Raw genomic sequence first — 20,492 nt, forward strand, 5'->3', positions numbered from 1 at the left:
TCCCCGTAGCCTTAACTCCTTAAACTCAGTAACTGAACATATAATTACTGCAAGCCTGATAAAACTTCGCATCTGAACAGAAAAAGGGCACATAGCAAACTGTAGTGTGTGCTTGGAGCAGAGCCAAGAGAGTGAGGTGTAGACCCCCATCTACATCTTTAGACCCGTGGCTCTTCAGGAATGATCAGGGAACTATGAACAAGGGACCTTTTCTTATTTCTGCTGTGCATGTCTCAACCCCAGTCCCCAGTTCTTTAATTTAGAAGACATTCTGGCTTCAGGGTTCCTTCTGCAGCCTCCACAAGAGATAAGTCTTCCTGAGAAAGAGGTGGGAACTCCACTCCTCCAGAGGTGAGGTTCTTGACCCACAATGAGCTTCAAGGATAAGGCTCAGTCCCAAATCACATTCCCATCAGAGACTCCGGACTATTCAGTTCACTCTCCTCCATCATGTTCATTCTTTTATTAATATAACAGGTACAACAACTTCTGGCACAATCTTATCTATGTCCATTGTGAATACAATGACTGACTCAGATAGATACAGGACAGGATATGATTCGATCCTCTAACATCACACTGATTATCAGGAATACAAAGTAAAGAAGGAACATTGTGAAGCCCAGGATCTTGTTCATTCTCCATTTGCATAATGCAATTGAAGAGATCACAAACAGGAGCATGAGAAAAAGCAAAACAATTGCACAAAACAAGCCATTGCTGCTGACTGGCACAGGCTGCAATCCATTGATAAGACAGAAAAGCAGCCAAGGAACAGGCAAGCTGCAAGATTAAAGAAATATTGTGAATATTCTTAATGTTTATAATAATTCCATATACTTAATTAGTATTTTACAGTTTACTAAGCACTTATTTTTTTCACACATAACAAAAAAAGAAACTATGAAATAGAGGGGAAATTATTAGCCCCAATTCAAAGTGAGGAAACTAAGGCTTGGGGAAATTAAAGTGCTTGTCCAAGGATTCACAGCTAATGATTGGGAAAATCTGGATTAGAACACTGCTCTGAGTTAGAACTTTATTTTCTTTCCTGTATGCTTTCTACCTTCTATATGACTAACACAGATCAATTGAATCTCTAAATTTTTAAAAATCTTTCTTAATTTTTTTATTTAGTCGTTGATAGACCTTCATTTTATTCATATGTGGTGCTGAGAATCGAACCCAGTGCCTCAAACATGCTAGGCAAGTGGTCTACCACTGAGGCACAACCCCTGACTCTCTTAAATTTTTATGACTAAAGCCTATGTCAGGATAAAGTTTCTTTAAATTCTTTAGGGGGCTCTCCTAGGCCTCTTTGCCACTGTCTGCCATCCCATTCCAATACGCATGTACACATTCAATTTATTTCTATGTATGTATCAAACTCAGGGCTTCATGCCTGCTAGGCAAGCACTTCACAATTCAAATTAAAGGGAATCACATCCAGGCCAGGATTGGGGAAATGGAAATAACGCTCTGCTCTGATGAGGTCAGGAGGACAGGGAAGAGGATGGGAACAGGAGGAAGAAGGAATTGCTTGTTTATGCAAAATGCTTTTTAGAGACTGGGCTAGCAGGAATCCAAATGCAAATGAGCTGGAATATCAAGAAGTGAAAAGTTTCCTTCCAACCGGTCTGCAAACTTGGATACCTGTGTTGGACTGTTTGTAATGGAATGGAGCGAGCTTCATTTTTCACTTCATCTGTCAATTCTAGTCAGTTACATTTCCAACAGCGCTAAAGTTCTGTGAACCCTTTGTTTGGGCTGTGATGATGAAGGAAGGATACTTTGTTGCCTTGTAGAAACAACAACTGTGCACGCCCTTTTATTCGCGTGTAATGAATGAAGCAGAAAACCAGCAAACAGCCGCGCAGGGATTTCCAGTTTTACTTCACATGCCTTGGAAAGGAACATCGCCACTCACCCGACAGTGATATCAAATATGTTACTACCCACAGAGCTGGATACAGCCATGTCTCCCAGGCCTTTCCGAGCAACAATCACACTGGTGATGAGGTCAGGAATTGATGTGCCAGCTGCCAGGATTGTCAAACCCATGATCTCTTCAGAAATCCCTATTGTTTCGCCAACCTAGTAAACCAGCAACAGTAATGAGAAACCACGGCAAGAGTCTGGGAAAACCCACAGAGCCTTCACAGCACCAACCCCAGACTACTCTGTGCAGGGGGAGCCCCTTCCAAGGAGCTCAGTGCATGCCCTCCATCTGAGCAAGGGATGGGTGGCCACAGGGAGAGAGCGAGGCCCTGCTCATCTCCAAGTTGAACTACCATCTCCGCCCTTGCCTTCACTCCAACTATAGCACGTCTACCTTGCCCAAAGGGCTGCTTCTCCAAATATCTGTTTACCTCAGCATTTCCAGAAAACACAGACCTCTGCCGTTGCCAGGAACCAAATTAGAGGCCGCAGACGGGCGTATGGCACAAGCCCTATTGGCAGCCGAGGGAGGGGAGAAAAGCTTGCAGAGGTTTACAGCTCTGGAAGGACGATTCCAAGCCAGACGGAAAAGCCCTGGGTACGGGGACCAGGACTGGGAAGAAGCCAGACAGCCAGCAAAACTGAGCTGGCTGTCAGAGTGTGAGGGATTTCCCCAGGAGGAGAGAGGTGCACCGTGTGACAGAAAAAGTAGGGAAGAAGGCTAATAAGACACGATCGCTGGAGTGGAGAGGCTTTCTGTGCTAGGATGAATACCACGCGAAACAAAAGCTGGGTGCCCACCACAATCAGATGTCTGTACTTTTAAACCTTTAGAAACAACGTAGAAACTACATAAATTCACTTGTTCCTTGATATTCCCTGGGTACTGGAAATTAATCTTGAGAGGAAAAAGTGCCCTTGGGAGCTGCTGGTGCAAGACTGGAGCTCCTGCCCTTCACTTACCTGGTGAGCCCACCACACCATGAGGTAGGAGAACATGGCTATCCAAATGATGGATCCCAGGAAGGTGATAACAAAAAGCTTTTTAGACTCCTGTTTTAAAAGGAAGAGAAAAAAAGGCTAAAGGTCTTTGGCCCTCCTGAGGGAGCCCCAGGGTCGGTGCCAAGGTCTGGTGGAAGTGATGGGAGGGTCTGGAGACCAGAGTAGGACTGAGGCGTTGTCTCCAGTGAGCGCCTTGAGGTGGATGGGCAAGAAGGTGAGCGCAGGGGAGTCCAGCCAGGAAGGCATTCAACAGTCACCAAACTCAAGAGCTATTTGCTTGCCCTCGATCCAGATCCATCAGGACATCTCATTTGGCTTTTGCAATCTCACCCTGCCCCATCCTCTCTGGACCCAAAGACAGAAAATGGACTCTCTTTGAGTAGAACACGTTAGTCAGTTCCTTCTCTACAAATAGAAACACTGGGTAGGAATATCAGTATCCACCCTGAGTTTTCAGAAAATCCCATGGAAACATGATACAGTGGCATCATTCCTAAATAATAAATCAAGAATCAGGAATTAAGGAGACTAGATCACACTATTTACAGGGACACTGATTATGAGGGACAAAAGGCACGTATGAAGTCTAGGGGCCCCCAATCCCAGTGGTATGTCACCTAGGCATGGTCTCCCTCCAGAGCTGCAGTCATGTCGCACATCCTTGCAGTGGTGGAACCCTGCCAACCTCTCCCTCCCCTTGAGTATGAGCCCTGGGACCTAGAGGCCCCACAGCCCATGGACAGGCAGCCTGAGGTACAGCTGGGCACTCACCTGCCTTCGGACATCAGGCACCGTCAGCCACAGTGGGAGCACGATGGGCAGGAGGAAGAGGTAAATGGCCTGCTTCTGCCTGGTCTCAGGCCAGTCCAGGGACAGAGGCTCCTCCTTTTCCTCCTCCTCTTCCTCCTCCTCCTCCTCATCCTCCTCCTCATCCTCCTCCTCCTCTTCACTATCCCCTCCATCACTTCCCCCTTCATCATCTGCATCTTTCTCATTTTGGGCTTCATCTTGATTTTCAGCATTGACTTCTTGGGCTCCAGTTTCACCTTTGTCACCTTTCATGTCACCATCTTCTGCTTGGTTTTCACCTCCACCTTTGGGTTCATCTTCTTTTTCTTCTGCTTCAGTTTTGCCATCACCTCCACTTTTCTTAGTTCCTTGTTCACCAGGAGCTTTACCCTCTTCACCTGTCATTTCACCTGTGTTCTCGGCTCCAGCGGCACCTTCCTGCAATCCAAGGCCAACAGATTAATGTGTGGTGAGAGCTCTGCTTGTCCTCCTTCCCCACTCCTCCCCATTTGTGGTTTTTCTTCTCAGGCTGCGTGCGTCTGAACACTTAAGTAGGAGAAAACTAGAGCAACCATTCAGCAAAATTCCCCTCCCAATATTCCTAACCATGGTGGTCTAGCTTTTTTTTTTTAATATTTTTTCTAGTTGTAGATGGACACAATATCTTTTTAAAATTTTTTTAAATTTGTAGATGGACACACAATATCTTTATTTATTTTTATGTGGCACTGAGGATCGAACCCAGTGCCTCACATAATGCGAGGCAAGTACTCTACCACTGAACCACAACCCCAGTCCCCAGCTTTTATTTGGTTGTTTCCAGTGATGGAGATTTCACCACCTAAAACAGCTTCTGTCATCTTTAACAGTTCTTATTGGTTTGAAGCTCATGTTTGCATCAAAATTCCATACCAGCGCCATCTCTGCATGCAGGTTTACTCTTTGGAGCAATACAGAGCAAGCCTAGTGCCCGTCCAAGAGACAACTCTCTTCTCTGGTTTAAAGATCCCCAGGTCTTTCTATCATCACCCTGCCCCTGGTGCTATAGCCTACAGACTGCTCCACAACTTGATGAACTCATTCCATTTAGCTCTACCCCAGAAGGGGGACATCCAAAACTGAACACAGAACACACATACAGTGGAACAAGACTACCACCTCCCTTGTCTTAGATACTAGGCCTCTATAAATGCCGCCTCGTATATAGCATGATATCTTTGGTGGTAACAACACATTGTGGAGTCTACTAGATCTCCTAAGTTGTTATATTACTTTATATGATACCTATTTACTGACCTTTTTTTTTTTTTTTTGGTACTAGGATTTAACCCAGGGCTTGACCACTCAGCAACATCCCTAACCATATATATATATGTGTGTGTGTGTGTGTGTGTATATATATATATATATATATATATATATATATATATATATATTGTAGATGGACACAATACCTTTATTGAATTTATTTATATTTTTTATGTGGTGTTGAGGATGGAACCCAGTGCCTCATACAGCTAGGCATGCGCTGTACCACTGAACCACAACCCCAGCCCCTCTTTATTTTTTATTTTGAGACAGGGTCTTTCTAAGTTGCTGAGGCTGGCCTCAAGCTTGCAATCCTATCTCAGTTTCCCAAGTCACTGGGATTACAGATGTGTGCCCCCACACCCCACTTATTACACATTTTTATGTGCGGGCAACAGAGTAAATGGTTTAATAATAATACCTGGCATTTACTATATTTCATGAGTCAATTCATGACATGGAATTATATTCATCTTACAGGTGGAGAAACTAAAGCTGGGATCTGAATATGCATAGTTCAATGCTTTGACCTCTTAGCCACCAAGCTACTCTGCTTTATAAATGCCAGGCTGAATGAGACCTTTGGCTCCCAGACCTGGGGAGCTTATCAAAAACAGTTTTCCCAGCAGCACAGGAGGCTGAGGCAGGAAAACAGCAAGTTCAAAGCCAGCCTCAGCAACTTAATGAAGCCCTAAGCAACTTAGTGAGACCCTAAAATAAAATATTAAAAAGGGCTGGGTTGTTGCTCAGTAGTTAAACACCCCAGAATTCAGTCCCTGCTACCACAAAAAGAAAGAAAGATAGGCAGTTTTCCTGGTTCTACGCGTCCCAGCTAAATTAGGATCTCTGGAACTGGATACCAGTAATCTGAATCTGACATTTTCCCAGGTGCTAATACATTCGTCTACAGATCAGTGTTTGGGAACCATGGACTATCTCCACACTAAAAGCCACTGATTCTGAGGGTTCAAAAAGAAGATGATTTGACTCAAGTCCATAACAGCTGACATCCAAAACTCCAGTTTGGCTATCCTTACATCTGCGATAGAACCAGGATGCTTTTTTCAATATCTATTTTATTATTGCCCTTTCCCACATTCTATTTTGTTTTTTGAGCTCATACAGACCTAGGTTAATGTTTTGCTGATCAGTTCTATTTTTTGACTATAGAGTTTTTAAACATTGCAATGGAGAGTTCACCTGTAAAAAGTTATAAGGCCTTTACTATTAGGTTATGTGTTATATGTATTATATTATGTGTGCACACTTGTGTTTTGTGTTATATGTTTGAATGTACATATGTCCATATATCATATATGATGAGCGCTCGTGAAAAAATGGATCCAAATATTTTTTTTTCACGTGATTTAAATGGTTTAATTTAAATTGGGTAAACAGCTGTTGAGGATTATTTTAATATATGAACAAAAAAGGAGGTTAACAGATCTGTTTGTTTACTTTCACCTTTCTTTTTCATTATATTTAATAATTCTGTTGAAGATAAGGTACATTGTTAAGAAAATTGTTTTCTAAAAAAAAAAAAAAAGAAAGAAAAGAAAATTGTTTTCTTGCATTGTGAACTCACTTGTATGCATTGTGAACTATCTGTTGGTGCAGCGACTTGTGGTAGTGTTGGGGTATTTTTGCTGATGATGTCATCAGTGGTACAATTTTTCCAAAAGGAGCCGTCAATTGGCTTGGTGTATCTTCCTCCCTTCTGCTTGTCATGATCGTTCAGCTAAAATTTGGGGGCCAACAGAGGTGAGGCAAAGAACCTCACCCCCCCCCCCGCTGGTACAAAGGCCTCTCCACAGGTGTGGCTGTATACTGGACCGGTAGTCAGTGACGGGTAAGATCCAATTGCAATGGTACCAACCTAACGGGTAAGGACCATATGTACTATTGGACAACCTAAGGCAGGCACGGTCCCTAAGCCACATGCTTGTTGTTTAAACAGAGAGGGGGAGATGTTGAGAGCCACAGCCGAAGGGGCCCCAGCAAACTTCCAGCTGCCAGCTGATGATTGGCTCATAGCGGCCCCAGCAACATCTAGCTGATTGGCTCCTCTGCGGTGATGCTCATTGGGCTGTTTCCCTGCCCTTTCAGACCACGGAGCTGCTCATTGGGGGACTTTTTTGGCTCCGCCCATGCGACCCAGCCAATTGGCCTCAAGAGCAGGAGGATGGGGGGAGGTGGAGAGACTTGTGGTGGAGAGAGGCTTGTGGGAAGCCGGTGGTGGCAGTTGGGGCTCTGAGGATTTTTCCTGAGGAGCTGTTTTGTTTGGCGTGTGTGGTTCTAAAAATAAAGTTAGTTTCTTTTGACAAGTGGCTCCTGTTGTGCCCAGCCAGACTGCGGCAGTTCTCAGATTAGGTTCCCCAAATAACCTATAAGATGCTAGCTTGAGCAAAGGCCTGGACTCTGTGTCTGTGTCATCTCTAGCAAATGTCACAATACTGGCAACGCTCAAAGGATGTTCAGTGATTCTCAACTCTGCTGCATTTTAATATCAGCTGGAGGCATTTGAAACCGTTGGTGTCCAAGAACCCACCCCATATATTCTGACTTAATTGGTTGAGGGAGGGACCTGGGAAATTTTTTAAGCTTCCTCCAGATTATTCCATTATACAATCAGGGTTGAAAACCTCCAGTAAAGAAGTCAATTGTTACTTGCTGAGGCCTGTGCTTTAAATTAGGAATGAAGATTTTAGTCTGAAATAATTCCTGCCCTCCTTCCTCACCCACTCTCATCAGAGGGAGACTTCCTGGAGGAAATTAGTCATTTCAATCAATAGGTATGGAACTGTCTGAGCAGCCTGCACCCTCTTCTCTGAGGACTATCACCCCAAAGCCACAGCTGAACTGGTGGCCCCCTTCTTCCATGTTGGAGTCAAGGTGCCCCACTGCTTCCTGACCATAGCTGACTGGATACAAACTGGATCATCGTCCTGGCACCTGGGTTGATCCTAAAGGCTGGGAACCTGTCATTGCTCTGGACTAGAGGGCTGGGGTGGTGGCTTAAGGTTGTGGACTGACAAGGAAAACAAAGCCAGGCCGCCAAGATAGGCTGAGTGACAGAGCATGGGCACAGAAGGAGACAGAGGGTGGGCAGCAAATAGAGCTAGAAGCCACCAGATCTAGATACAGCTCCTTGTGAGATAAGTCTCACTTTTTTTTTTTCCTCCTGCAGGGCTGGGGATTGAAAGCAGGGCCTTGCATATGCTAAGCAAGTACCCTACCTCTGAGCTGCATCCCCAGCCCTTCTTATCTTCTGAGACAAGGTCTTGCTAAATTGTCCAAGCTGGCCTTGAATTTGCAATCCTCCTGCCTCAGCCTCCCAAGTAGCTGGGATTATAGGCATGTGACACCTTGCCCAGATCCAAGCTTCACTTCCTGCACTGTGGTTCCAGAGACACCTCTGTGCCCTCTTAATCCTTTTTACTTGAGCCAACCATATTGGGCCTCTTGGAACCTTCATGATAGTATAAAAATGTCTTAGATGCTGGGCCCTAAAATGCTGGATTATGAATGAGATATAATTGAGTACTTTGGGATAGGAAAACAGAGATGGAACTTGCAATCAATATTTATTTACTATAAGTCTCTTGACCTATATTGAGCATAGCTGGATGTTAGGCATTATATTTCCCTCTCGTGTGGCAACAGAGAAGACTCAGACGTGGATCCTGCCTTCAGTAACCTCACCACTAGTAGGGACTAAGAAAGACCAAAAATGCAAGGGAGGCAGTGATAAGAGCCTCAAGACAGGCACACAGCACCATGGACATTCAGATTTGGGGACATCAACGAATCTTCATAGCAGAGGAGGTATTTACAACTGGGCCTGGAAGGGTGGGCAAGATGAGGCTATCTGAAGATGGAGAGGGAATGGCATTCTAGAGCGAGGAAGCCATGTGAGCCAAGGTGTGGAGCAGAAAAACATGGAGACAAGAAATTCAGTTTGGTCAGAGCATGGTGGAAGAAGAGTTGTCAAGACAAAGCTGTGTCAGGATGTGAGACCCTGCGGCTGAGGCTGAGGTATCTAGCCAGGTGCACAGGCAGTGAGGAGCCTGGGAGGTCCCCAGGCTGAGGGTCACCAGGCTGAATGCTGTCCCACCGCATTCCAAGATGTCTGGTGTTCTGAGGCACCTGGTCTCACTGTTCCCTAGTTGCCAATAAACTCACTAACAATTCTTTGTGTTCTCGCAGTGCGTGGCACTCACAGTACATTCTTTTTTTTTTTCTTAACTTATTTTGATTTTTTTAGTTGTTGATGAACGTTTGTTTTATTTATTTTTATGTGGTGCTGAGAATTGAACCCACTGCCTCACACATGCTAGGCAAGCACTCTACCACTGAGCCACCACCCCAGTCCACGGCAGTACATTCTTGTACGTATCACCTCACTCATATTGAGATGCTAACAGTAAATTTACTGGCTACATCAGGTTTTTGTGGTTTTCAAGCGACTTCAGAGAAGAGCGATGCTTACTCCAGAAGAATGAAACTCAAATAGAATTTCAGACCTTCAGGAAGGAACTATTTTTGGCCACAAAGTCCTTCCCTGGGCTTCTTAAATCCCTCACCTGTGCAGAGGTTGGGCGCCTACCTGACCACCAGGATTCTCCTCCAGATCTCCCTTAGTGTCTGGAGTTGGGGCTGGTGTGACCGTGACCACAGGGAGCTCAGCTGGTGGCTCCTCTTTAAAGGATAAACATGGGTTAGGTCAGAAGAGCGGACCAGGTTCTGGGGGCAGCTGCAGACATTGATGGGAGTGGCTGCAGGGCTATTGGAGAGTGTGGTCTCCGAAGGTTTGTTGGGGAAATTTCTTGTTGGTAGGAAAAGTAAGATGATGTGCATTGTTCTTGCCCTGTCCCCTGAGATACCTGCAGATGAGAGGTATTCACAGACATTTCCTGGCCATCGTGGCCAAGGATGCTGTGATCAGCTCGAGCAGTTGAAGCAGAGAGAGGGAGGGCACTCTCAGCGCTCAGGGTCTAATCCTCCGGAAAGGATCCTGCTGATTTTGAGACATGTTAAAGCCGTGGAACAGGATTGAGTGGAGGGAAACAGAAATTCTGGAGAGCTAATAGTTTAGGTAAGGCTCTCTCACATCTTGACTGTGTGTCTTTGGGCAAGTCCCTTGACTTCCCTGAGCCTGCATAGCCTTTTCTACAGAATGGGAAGAATGCTGCTCTACCTTCCTCCCAGGGTTTCTGAGTGGACCAGACAGACCTGGTGTGCAGAGGCCGTATGGCAGTAGCTGTCCCACTTCCTTCATCTTAGTCACCACACAGATGCTGGACGTCTGTGTTACCAGACCCCTAGTGACCTTCCCTCATCCAGCAGAGCCTTCCCTCTCTCTCTGGGGCTGCTGATTTCACATCAATCACTAATAACCCTATCCTTAGGTAGAAGTAATAGGAAGAAGATACAGGTAAGATTTAGCAAAAAAGGAATGGGAGTCCATGGGGCTTGGGCTGTAGCTCAGTGGCAGAGGGCTTGCCCAGCATGTGGAAGGCTCTACATTCCATCCTCAGCACCACATAAAAATAAACAAATAGAATAAAGGCGTCCCGTCCATCTACAACTACCAAAAAAAAAATTAGAAAGAAATGGGAGTCCTAGAACCTTCTGGCCTTCCCTTCCTATCTAAGAAGAGCTCACAATGCCCCCCTTGGGCAGCAGCTATATATCAGGAGACCAGACTGGAAGAAGGAGGCTGGAGTGAAACCTATTATGGGCAGCCTCAGCTCATCCCTCTGACTGACTGGCTCACAGAGGCCAAGATCAGTGCCTCGGTTCCTGCCCTGGGCTGGCTGCCAACAGGAGGGAGGGAGGTGGCAGGAGAAACCCCACTGGTTCGGCCATCCTCTCACCTTCTGGTTTGCTTTCTGCTTTGGCCTGGGGTTGGGCTCTGGCCTCCTGATTCAAGCTCTCCTCCTTGTCCTGGGAGGGTGGGCTGCGAACAAGAAAGGCAAAACACCTAATCTGGGACTGCAAAGTCATCCCTACCACGCCCCTTCAGTTAGGACGGTCAACTGAGCCACCAGAGCAGAAGTGAGCAGGGAAAGGCAGGCCTGGGGGTCTCCGTGTTGGAATTCTGATCCTACTGGGTCTACTAACAGCACCCAATTTGTAAAGTTGGTCTTAAATTCCCTGCACCATCTCTAACTGGCTGTGACCTTGGGCAAGTCACCCTCTCAGAGCCTACATCCTTTCTGTACAATGACATACTTGCACTCAGAAACAATAAGTAGGATTTATTTCCCTTATGAGCTCAAGTGATGGCTGCTTAAGTGATAAATTGGGAAAGATTCTGATCCAAACTTGCTGACAAAGTACCAGAATTAATCAGTGACATCTGTGATGGGCAGGGAATGGGGAAATGATGGCAAGTAAATGTGTTTTTGCCACCCTTGGACTAGATTATCAGTAAAATCCTTTGAAGCTTTCTTTTTATGAACCTTCTAGAAATCAGGATGATAGCATTCTGTGTGTGCTGCTCCATGGGGACCACTGGTGGCCATGTTCATGAGCCTTTCCTCTCCAGACAGCCAACAAGCTCTTGGCCACACCCATTTTGACCCCAGACACGTAGAGTCCAAGCAAGGCCTCTTTCTAGATCCCTGTGCACCTTCTTCGCTGGAGGCCACATAGCAATGGGCACAGAACGGTGCTGCCCTGATTTTACAGCAAGGAAAACGGGGAGGGCAACTCTTCCCATGTGACTATGTGCCAGGCAACATGCAAAGTACTTTGTTGGGGGGAGTGGGAGTACTGGTGTTGTAGAGACAAAGGAGGCAAGGCACCGAAGATAGTAGGAAACAGTTTTATTTGGCTGCAGCCAGGTTCAGAGGGTACAGCTTTTGCTGTAATCAATCAATCCCCTGAACCCCAAGTTCGGGGAGTTTCAGAGTTTTATACCCAGCATGTAAGGGGAGGGGCTCATAAGTTCACAGTCTGCAAAAGTTCACATAAAAGCAGCTTTTTCTTTCACTGTTCTGGTCAAGTTAACTCTTCAAGGACAATGCCTGAGAGGGGAGAGCTTCTTCTCCCCTTTCTTTCCTCCCCCTGCCAGCTGTTACCACGGAGCCCAATTGGTAACTTATCTTAAAAATGTAGACATCTCTGTGAAGCCCAGCTCAAGGTCAGAGGACTTGTTTGCACATTTCTTCAAAGTACTATACTGGATACATTTGTGAAAAACTAGTAAGGGGGTGTCCAGCACCTGGAGTGCTGGTGTCTTCTCAGCCAGTGGCCCAGTAAACAGGGCAACAGGAAAATAGGAAGTTTATCTACATTGAACTCTTTTGTGGAGACTCTTTTGCTGACAGTCCTAAAATCATCCATGGTGGAGAGGATTTTTCTGTGGAGAAAGAGGGTGCCACTTCACTGGGGTTTGAATCCAGGGACGCTCTTCCACGGTTAACCCCAGTCCTTTTTATTTTTTTTTTATTTTGAGACAGGGTGTTACTAAATTGCTCAGGATCTCATTAAGTTGCTGAGGCTGGCGTCAAATTTCAGATCCTCGGGCTGGGGTTGTGGCTCAGTGGTAGAGCGCTTGCCTAGCACATGTGAGGCACTGGGTTCAATCCTCAGCACCACATAAATGTAAAATGAAGATATTGTGTCCACCTAAAACTAAAAATAAATAAATAAATATTCAATAAATAAAAGTTTGTGATCCTCTGACCTCAGCCTCCCACGTCTCTGGGATTACAGCTGTGCACCAGCACGCAACAGACGCAGAGTACTTCATGCATGTAATTTCACTGTGGGAAAGGAAGGAGTGACAGAGACCGAGAAGCTGGAGCTCAGGAAGGTGCTCCTCCCAGCTGTGTAGCTGGGACAGGGAAAGAGGGGAAGGGAAGGCAAATGAGAAAGCAGTGCGATGCCCTGGGGTCTGCTCCGGCTCCGCCCCTGAGCACTGGGTTGCTTGGGAAAGCAGAGTATCTAGGCCTGAGTCCTCTCTAAAAAGCCACTACCATGACACAATCGGAGTATGATATGAGGGTCCATGAGAAAAAATAAAAGTGCTTTAGTTGCTGCAAAGTGTTTCACTCATATTGTTATGTTAGCATGGATTCTGGAGCCTGATGACATGGGTGTCAACCCTAGACCTGCCACTCACACGATAGCTGTGGGCCTAGGTGGATGATTTCTTAACTTCTCTGTACCTTAGACTCTTCATCTGTAAAAATTTTCCACAGATATCAACAGATTGGATTAATTTATTCCTGAATGTGTTTAAATAGGGCATGGTACCTAGAAATCACTACAATGTTGGCTAGAACAACATTGACAATGATGATGACAATCTGACAACAGTAGTTGAGGGCGCTGTCCCACCCAGGAGACAACACTGCCGTAACAAGATCCAGCATCCCAGATTTAAGGTAGAGGGGACCTGGCGATCCTCTAGTCCATGATGTAGGCACTGCAAGGAAACTGAGGAGTCTGGGAAGCTAGGTGGATCAAAGCCTCTGCCAGCATCCGCGATGGACAGGAAGTAGTTAACCAGGTCTGGAATTTCCTCCTCTCCACCTGTCTACCAAGTTCTCAGAGTTGGTTTAGCTGCAGCAGCCTCTGACTACAAGCTCCATCTGCCTCTGACTGCAACCACCACTATGACACCCATGGTCCCCCAAAGTGTCCTGGCACCCAGCAGCTACTGGGAGCTCAGATTCAGGAGGCCAGAAAACCCCAGAGGGTCCTTGACATTAATCAAGCACTGCAGTCTTCTGTTGAAAGGAGGGTAGCTGTTATCTAGAGAGCTCCCTCAGTTCCAGTCCAGTTGCTGAGAACATCTACTCCCTGTTGGCTTCAGGGAGTGGTGAGAAAAAACAAGTTTCCCTTTGCCTCACATCCTCGTCACACACCCTCACCTCTCATTTCCCACGCCACTGAGGAAAGCAGGTCAGCAGCAGGGTCCCCTGCACTGGGACTCTCTCTCACTCATCCCAGTGAAATCACCAGCAGAGGCATGTGACCCTGGAGAGGAAAAGCCCCTTCACCAAGAGGTGAGCTTTCAGACCACAAGAGACAACTCTTCCACTAATCAGCTCTGTGGAGAGAGTTGGAACACCTGGAAAGGACGGAAACATCTGGGTGGCCATCTGGAAACAGCACGTGGACACACAAACATGTATCTGGGGAGTGTTGGGAACAAAAGCCCTGCGAGGTCCCAGCCCCTCCTGGACCAAGTCTCAGGGTACAAAATCAGGGTGAGTCTCTGAGCAGAACTGCACCCCAAGGCACTCCTGCAGTCAGTTGCCTCAAGGGTCCTGGCCTACCACACCCACAGACGATGGAGCAAGCAGGCTGCTCTTCCCAGAGATAACTCTGTCACCGGCTCCCCAAGCACTTGTCTCCTCACATGCCCTCCCCTCTCCCAGCCCAGCCGGATCATCTCCTTAGCATCAATCTCCTCTGACCTCGGCCTGGCCTGAACACCCCATAATCCTGTTAGGACAAGTAGGCCAGCTGGCGGCTCTTGGTCACAGAGGTAGCCCAGGCAGAGAGCCCTGCAGTCCCTTTTAGGAGAGTCTATCTCCGGGACTTGTCTGGAGTCTGTGCTCTCCAGCAGTGGGCAGGCATGACCCAGGGACACGGCTCGCCTCACTGGGCCGGGCCAGGCACAGCCCTAGCGTTCATCATCCAGAGGCTGGCAGGTGTTGCTAGCTCTGCTCTGGGACCCCTGAGCTAGTGTTTTTCTAGAGCTGACCCTTTCACAGTGGCTGCCTAGGCCCACCGTGAGGAATTTCTGAGGAAGCTTTCATCACTTTTTCTTTGATACGCTGTTCACAATACAGTCTGCTTGTTTTAACACCTAATACCCAATATTGTGTCTTCAGGACTCTTCAGGCCCTGATGAAAATTTAAGACTCTTAAATCAGAAATGTCAGTCAGAATGCTCCCTGGGACACAGCAGGTCCTTCTTTCAGGTCATATTCAGCTCGGGCCTCAGCCTCCTGCTCAGTGGCACTCTGACCCCTTAGCATTCTCCCAACAGCTGATCTTTCTCTGAGGGCCTTCTGCATGGGCTGTCAGTTCTGGATCAGAGCCCCAGAGAAGGAGGAGCCCAAGGTCAGCAGAAGACTACCTGAGAGACAGCCATTAGAGCCTGAGAAGCACGCTGGGGCAGCTCTCTGGGGAAGGTCGAGACAGAAGGCAGGACTCAGTAAGGTGGATAGTGAGAGTCTTAGCTGCTGCCATCATTTGTCAAGTTCAACATGGACCCCACTGCTCTTTAGACACTGCTTACCCTCACCAACCTCGGAAGTGATCCTGGCAGCTCTGAGGGTATGCTTTGAGATTCCTGATTGGGAAGGGATTAGCAAGCTTCCCAGCACTCCAGAGTCAAATACAGAGCAAAGGGAACACCAATCAGAGCATCTGGGTTGTGGGGCCCTTGCTTAGGTGCCCCCCAGAAGCATCCCTGGCTAGTCATCCTGGGCCAAGCTGCCAGGCTGGAAATACTGCGCGGGATGCTGGGGCTAGCCCCAACAAAGGCCAGAGCAGGGCACTTGGCACTCATGGCCTGCCTGCAGGTGAACCCCTTTAGATTTTATAGGAAGGGGCACTGAGGCAGGTAAGTAGTGAGATGTGTGTACCAAGGATCTTAGCTTTCTCCTCTCAGGTGGCCCTCTCTTGGTGAGTCCCCTGGGGTGCCTCTTCCTTGTCTCCCAGATTGTCTGACTTTCACCACACACACTTTTTTCTCTTCACCCTCTTCCCATCCCCAAACCACTACCTCTCAGATTTGCAGTCCCAGTTTTCCAGTTGCTGGAGGGCAGATGCACAGGTCTGGGGAGGCCTTGCTTACCTATCCCCAGGGGGTCCAGGCTGTGGATCATGAGCTGGTAGAAGGTGCAGCGGATAATGTTGTTGTGCAGAGAGGCTGAGCTGCTCCCTCCAGTTAGCACAGCGAGGGCACAGGCCTCAGTAGAACTCTGCCCAAGCCAGGGGAAGAGCCACAGGAAGATCTCCCTCACCTGCCTTCATCCCATAGAGGTCAGAGATAAAGCACAGAAGCCTTATCCTGAGCCCCCCACTGCTTTGTCTCCAAATAGGAGAGGCACGCTTCTTCCCCTCTCAGCCTTCCCTCAACTCTTCCAGAACTGGCTTCTTCTATGTCCTGTCTAATTCCCCAAAGTCTTGACAAGTAGCAGACCATATGTATTAAGGATGCCACCTTACCAAGGGTTTGCACCTCCCTGAAAGTACACCCTTCTAGAAATACCCTAATCTACACACCACGCAGACCCCCTGCCCATGGGTACAACTCTATAGGCCACAGGGCATGATTGCATTTTATCATCACCCCACCCAGAGATAAGCCAGGGTATGATCCCCTTCTACAGAAAAAGAGTGAAACCTCAAAGAAGCTAGGTGGTATGCCAAGGTCATATAGAGAGGGAATGAAAAGAGCCACGCTAGCATGCGGGTCTTCAGATTCCTAGTCCAGTTTTATTTTCTGTCTTCTTGCTCAGAAACCATCATGGGCAGGCACATATAAACACCTATTTACTGTACACAGATGTGACACACACTTATTCATTGTGACACAAGTAGAAATATTATCTGATTTGCTTCAGAACATCCAAAGACAATGCTTCAATGCTTGCCTAGTTCTCCCACCCCCTCATCCCTCTCTATCTGAACTCTTCTGCCATCTAGTGGCTGCAGTGGTGCAGTACTTCATGACAGGTTAGAGAACTTTGGAGGGGTTTCAGGCCCCAGCCTCTCCTTTCAAGTTCCCCATGATTCTGTCCATATACCCCATAGAACAAGATCAGTAAGATACAGTTTTTAAGAAATTGCATACCTTCCTGCAACCTCCAGCGCTCCTCCTATTTTCCTCTTAGTTCTGGGGCATTCTAAAACCTCCAGGCTTTTATATTAAACAATCCTACCACATTAGGACTGGAAACCAGGACTTGAGTTTAACTGGTCCAAACAGTCATTTTGCAGATGGACAACATGAGACCCGAGTTATACAGCAGGCTAGTCGTGAAGCCAGCTGGGACCTACAGGACTTAGCTCCCAAACTAGCATCTCCTGGAAACATACTCTGGAGGTGAGAGTTCCTGACAACTTAGCCCCTCCTTCCTGGCTCACCCTGGAGGTCGGAGCACAGCCCGGTTCCCTCACATCAGAACCACAGTGCCCTGGTCTACGGCTATATGCTGAGATCTGCAATGTCCGCAATGGGCTGCTTCCATATGGCGCCCACCTGCAGCTTCTTGTTATCCTACTGCTGCTCCCCTGCAAATAGGAACAGGAATCGCAAGAACATAGGAGTCAGATGTCATGGAGAGACCTCACTCTCTCTCCCTCCTTCCCTCTCTCTCCAGGGCCAGTCTAACTGCCTTTCTGCTCCTGGATGTGCCATTGTCTCCGGTCCCCTTGAAGCCTGTATCACAGTCCCCTCTTCCCCCATTTGTAATGCTCTTTCCCTCCTCTCATCTCCACTGAAATGCCAACTGCCTCCAGGCAGCTAAACATGATTCTTTTTTATAGATGCCTATTCTTTTCCTTCAAAGCACTTTCCCCAATTTATTTATATGTACAAACAGCAAAAGTGCAATAAATATTTATTCAATGAATGAATAAATGAACTGCCCTCTAAATATACCTAGTTCATTCCAACTTCTCTTCCCTGCCTAAAATGCCTTCCCCATTCCTCTTGACTGCCTAAATCCTATCCATTTTTCAGAAAATTTGGTGTGCATTCTTGTATAAAGCTTTTCCAAATGGCCCCTTCGTCCCTACCACTCTTTTTTTAAATATATTTTTTAGTGGTCAATGGACCTTTATTTTATTTATTGATACATGGTGCTGAGAATCAAACCCAGTGCCTCACACGCTAGGCAAGTGCTCTGCCACTGAGCCACAACCCCAGCCCTCCCACCACTCTTTTTTCAAATCTTTTTGTTGTTGTTGTAGATGGACACAATACCTTTATTTTATTTGTTTATTTTTATGTAGTGCTGAAATCGAACCCAGTGACATATGTGCTAGGCAAGCACTTTGCCACTGAGCCACAACCCAGCCCCCAGCCCTACCACTCTTAATCCAGCTCACTATATGTTTCTCTTCAAATGTTGCATAGCAACAGTGAGCACTTTTTGTGATATTAAAATCCAACTGTGTGATCAGATAAGAGCTAGTGTCTTGTGGGCAGTATGGAGCAGCCAGCTAGGAAGTGGGACAGCCCTAGACAGTTCACGCACGACAAAGAAAAGCATTCAGCTCGCAGTAGTTTGTTACTTTGCATTCACAACCTTGAAATACTATTTGAACTCATAGTTTAACTTTTCACACAGACGCATTGTCTACCCAGCTAGACTCCTTTTTCTTTCTTTCTTTCTTTCTTTTTTTTTTTTTTTTGCCATGCAGTGAACTTATAATCATCTCTATTACCTGTGGCATGGTATCTTGTACACAGTAAGTGCTCAGTAAAGGTGAGCCAGATGAGTAGATACTCCCAAGGGGCCTCCAGTACTGACTTCAAGCAGCAGATCACTAATGGTTGCCCCAGTAATTCTTCACCTTCCATTGCTTCCCTCCCCCACCAACCTCCACTGCTAAACCAGAAGTGTATACACTACACTTCCTTCTCTGTTCAGCTCAGAAAAGACAGAAATAGTACCTGATCCAAGGCCACCCACCCACCCATCCAATTCATTCATTCAGTTCTTATTTACGGAGTATCTGCTGTTTATATAGTGTCATGCTATTGACTTTAGGGATAAATGAAGTCTAGGACATGGATTTTTTTATCCAGAAAGGAATTGAGACAAATATAACAGATGCAAAACAAAGCAGAATGTGGTTCATGACACAAAGGTCAGAGATGAACGTTCTGTGCTGAGCGGGCCTGGAATGCTTCTGCAGTAGGTGGAATTCAAGTTTTAAATGACAGGAAAGACTTGAGTGCTTGGACATATATTGCTGAATGAATGAATGAATGAACACACAAACAAATGAGTCAGAGTAGAAAGAATCAGTCTGAATACAAAGCAAGCACTGTGCATTTTGAAAACTTATACTCCAATAAAATAGAAAATATCAAAGGCATCTACAAATTTCTAGAATCATATAACTTGCCCAAATTTATCAGGATGATATACACAATTTAAACAGATCAATTTCAAGCAATGAAATAGCAGATGCCATCAAAAGTCTACCAACCGAGAAAAGCCCAGGACCAAACGGATACATAGCCAAGTTCTACAAGACCTTTAAAGAAGAACTAATACCAATATTCTCCAATTTATTTCAAGAAATAGAAAAAGAGGCAGCACTTCCAAACTCATTCTATGAGGCCAATATCACTCTGATTCCAAAACCAGACAAAGACACATCAAAACAAACAAACAAACAAACAAAAAAACCCCACAAACTTTAGATCAATATCTCTAATGAACATAGATGCAAAAATTCTCAATAAAATTCTGGCAAAATTAGGGCTGGGGTTGTGACTCAGCAGTAGAGTGCTCACCTAGCACATTCAGGGCTCTGGGTTCGATCCTCAGCACCACATAAAAATGAAGAAATAAAATAAATAAATATATATATATAAATCTGGCAAATCGAATACAAAAACATATCAAAAAGATCGTGCACCATGATCAAGTGGGATTCATCCCAGGGAAGCAAGGTTGGTTCAACATATGGAAATCAATAAATGTAATTCATCACATCAATAGACTTAAAGATAAGAATCATGTGATAATCTCAATAGACTAAGAGAAAGCATTTGACAAAATTCAGCACCACTTTATGTTCAAAACACTAGAAAAACTAGGGATAACAGGAACATATCTCAACATCATAAAGGCAATCTATGCTAAGCCCCAGACCAACATCATTCTAAATGGAGAAAAATTGAAGGCATTCCCTCTAAAAACTGGAACAAGACAGGATGCCCTCTTTCACCACTTCTGTTTAACATAGTTCTTGAAACACTGGCCAAAGCAATTACACGAAAGAAATTAAAGGGATACACATAGGAAAAGAAGAACTCAAACTGGCACTGTTTGCTGATGATATAATTCTATACCTGGAAGACCCTAAAAATTCCACCAGAATATTTCTAGAACTAGTAAATGAATTCAGCAAAGTGGCAGGATATAAAATCAACACCCATAAATCAAAGGCATTTCTATATATCAGTGACAAATCCTCAGAAAGGAAAACTACCCCATTTTCAATAGCCTCAAAAATAAATAAATAAATAAAATACTTGGGAATCAACTTAACAAAGGAAATGAAAGATCTATATAATGAAAATTACAGAACCTTAAAGAAAGAAATCAAAGAAGACCTTAGAAGATGGAAAAATCTACCTTGCTCTTGGATAGGCAGGATTAATATTATCAAAATGACCATACTTCCAAAAGCAATATACAGATTTAATGCAGTTCCAATCAAAATCCTAATGGCATTCC

General features: G+C 45.7%; 1 protein-coding gene across 1 annotated transcript in view; it reads right to left on the reverse strand.

Annotated features, from left to right (window-relative positions):
- Positions 1 to 442: 442 nt before the first annotated feature.
- The window catches only part of Slc24a1 (solute carrier family 24 member 1), a 34,575-nt gene continuing 14,525 nt past the window's right edge, over positions 443 to 20,492 (reverse strand). The window contains exons 2-8 of the mRNA XM_046426489.2: positions 15,840 to 15,977; positions 10,914 to 10,977; positions 9,644 to 9,735; positions 3,712 to 4,167; positions 2,902 to 2,991; positions 1,928 to 2,094; positions 443 to 783 (exon numbers count right to left, since the gene is read on the reverse strand). Of these exons, the coding sequence (XP_046282445.1) occupies positions 534 to 783; positions 1,928 to 2,094; positions 2,902 to 2,991; positions 3,712 to 4,167; positions 9,644 to 9,735; positions 10,914 to 10,977; positions 15,840 to 15,977 (1,257 nt within the window). The 3' untranslated portion in view covers positions 443 to 533. The remainder of the gene's footprint in view (positions 784 to 1,927; positions 2,095 to 2,901; positions 2,992 to 3,711; positions 4,168 to 9,643; positions 9,736 to 10,913; positions 10,978 to 15,839; positions 15,978 to 20,492) is intronic.

Source organism: Marmota monax, unplaced genomic scaffold (genome assembly GCF_021218885.2).
Source record: "Marmota monax isolate L192 unplaced genomic scaffold, Marmota_monax_Labrador192_F-V1.1 WCK01_AAM20220418_F8-fsc00078, whole genome shotgun sequence".
NCBI lineage: Eukaryota > Metazoa > Chordata > Mammalia > Rodentia > Sciuridae > Marmota > Marmota monax.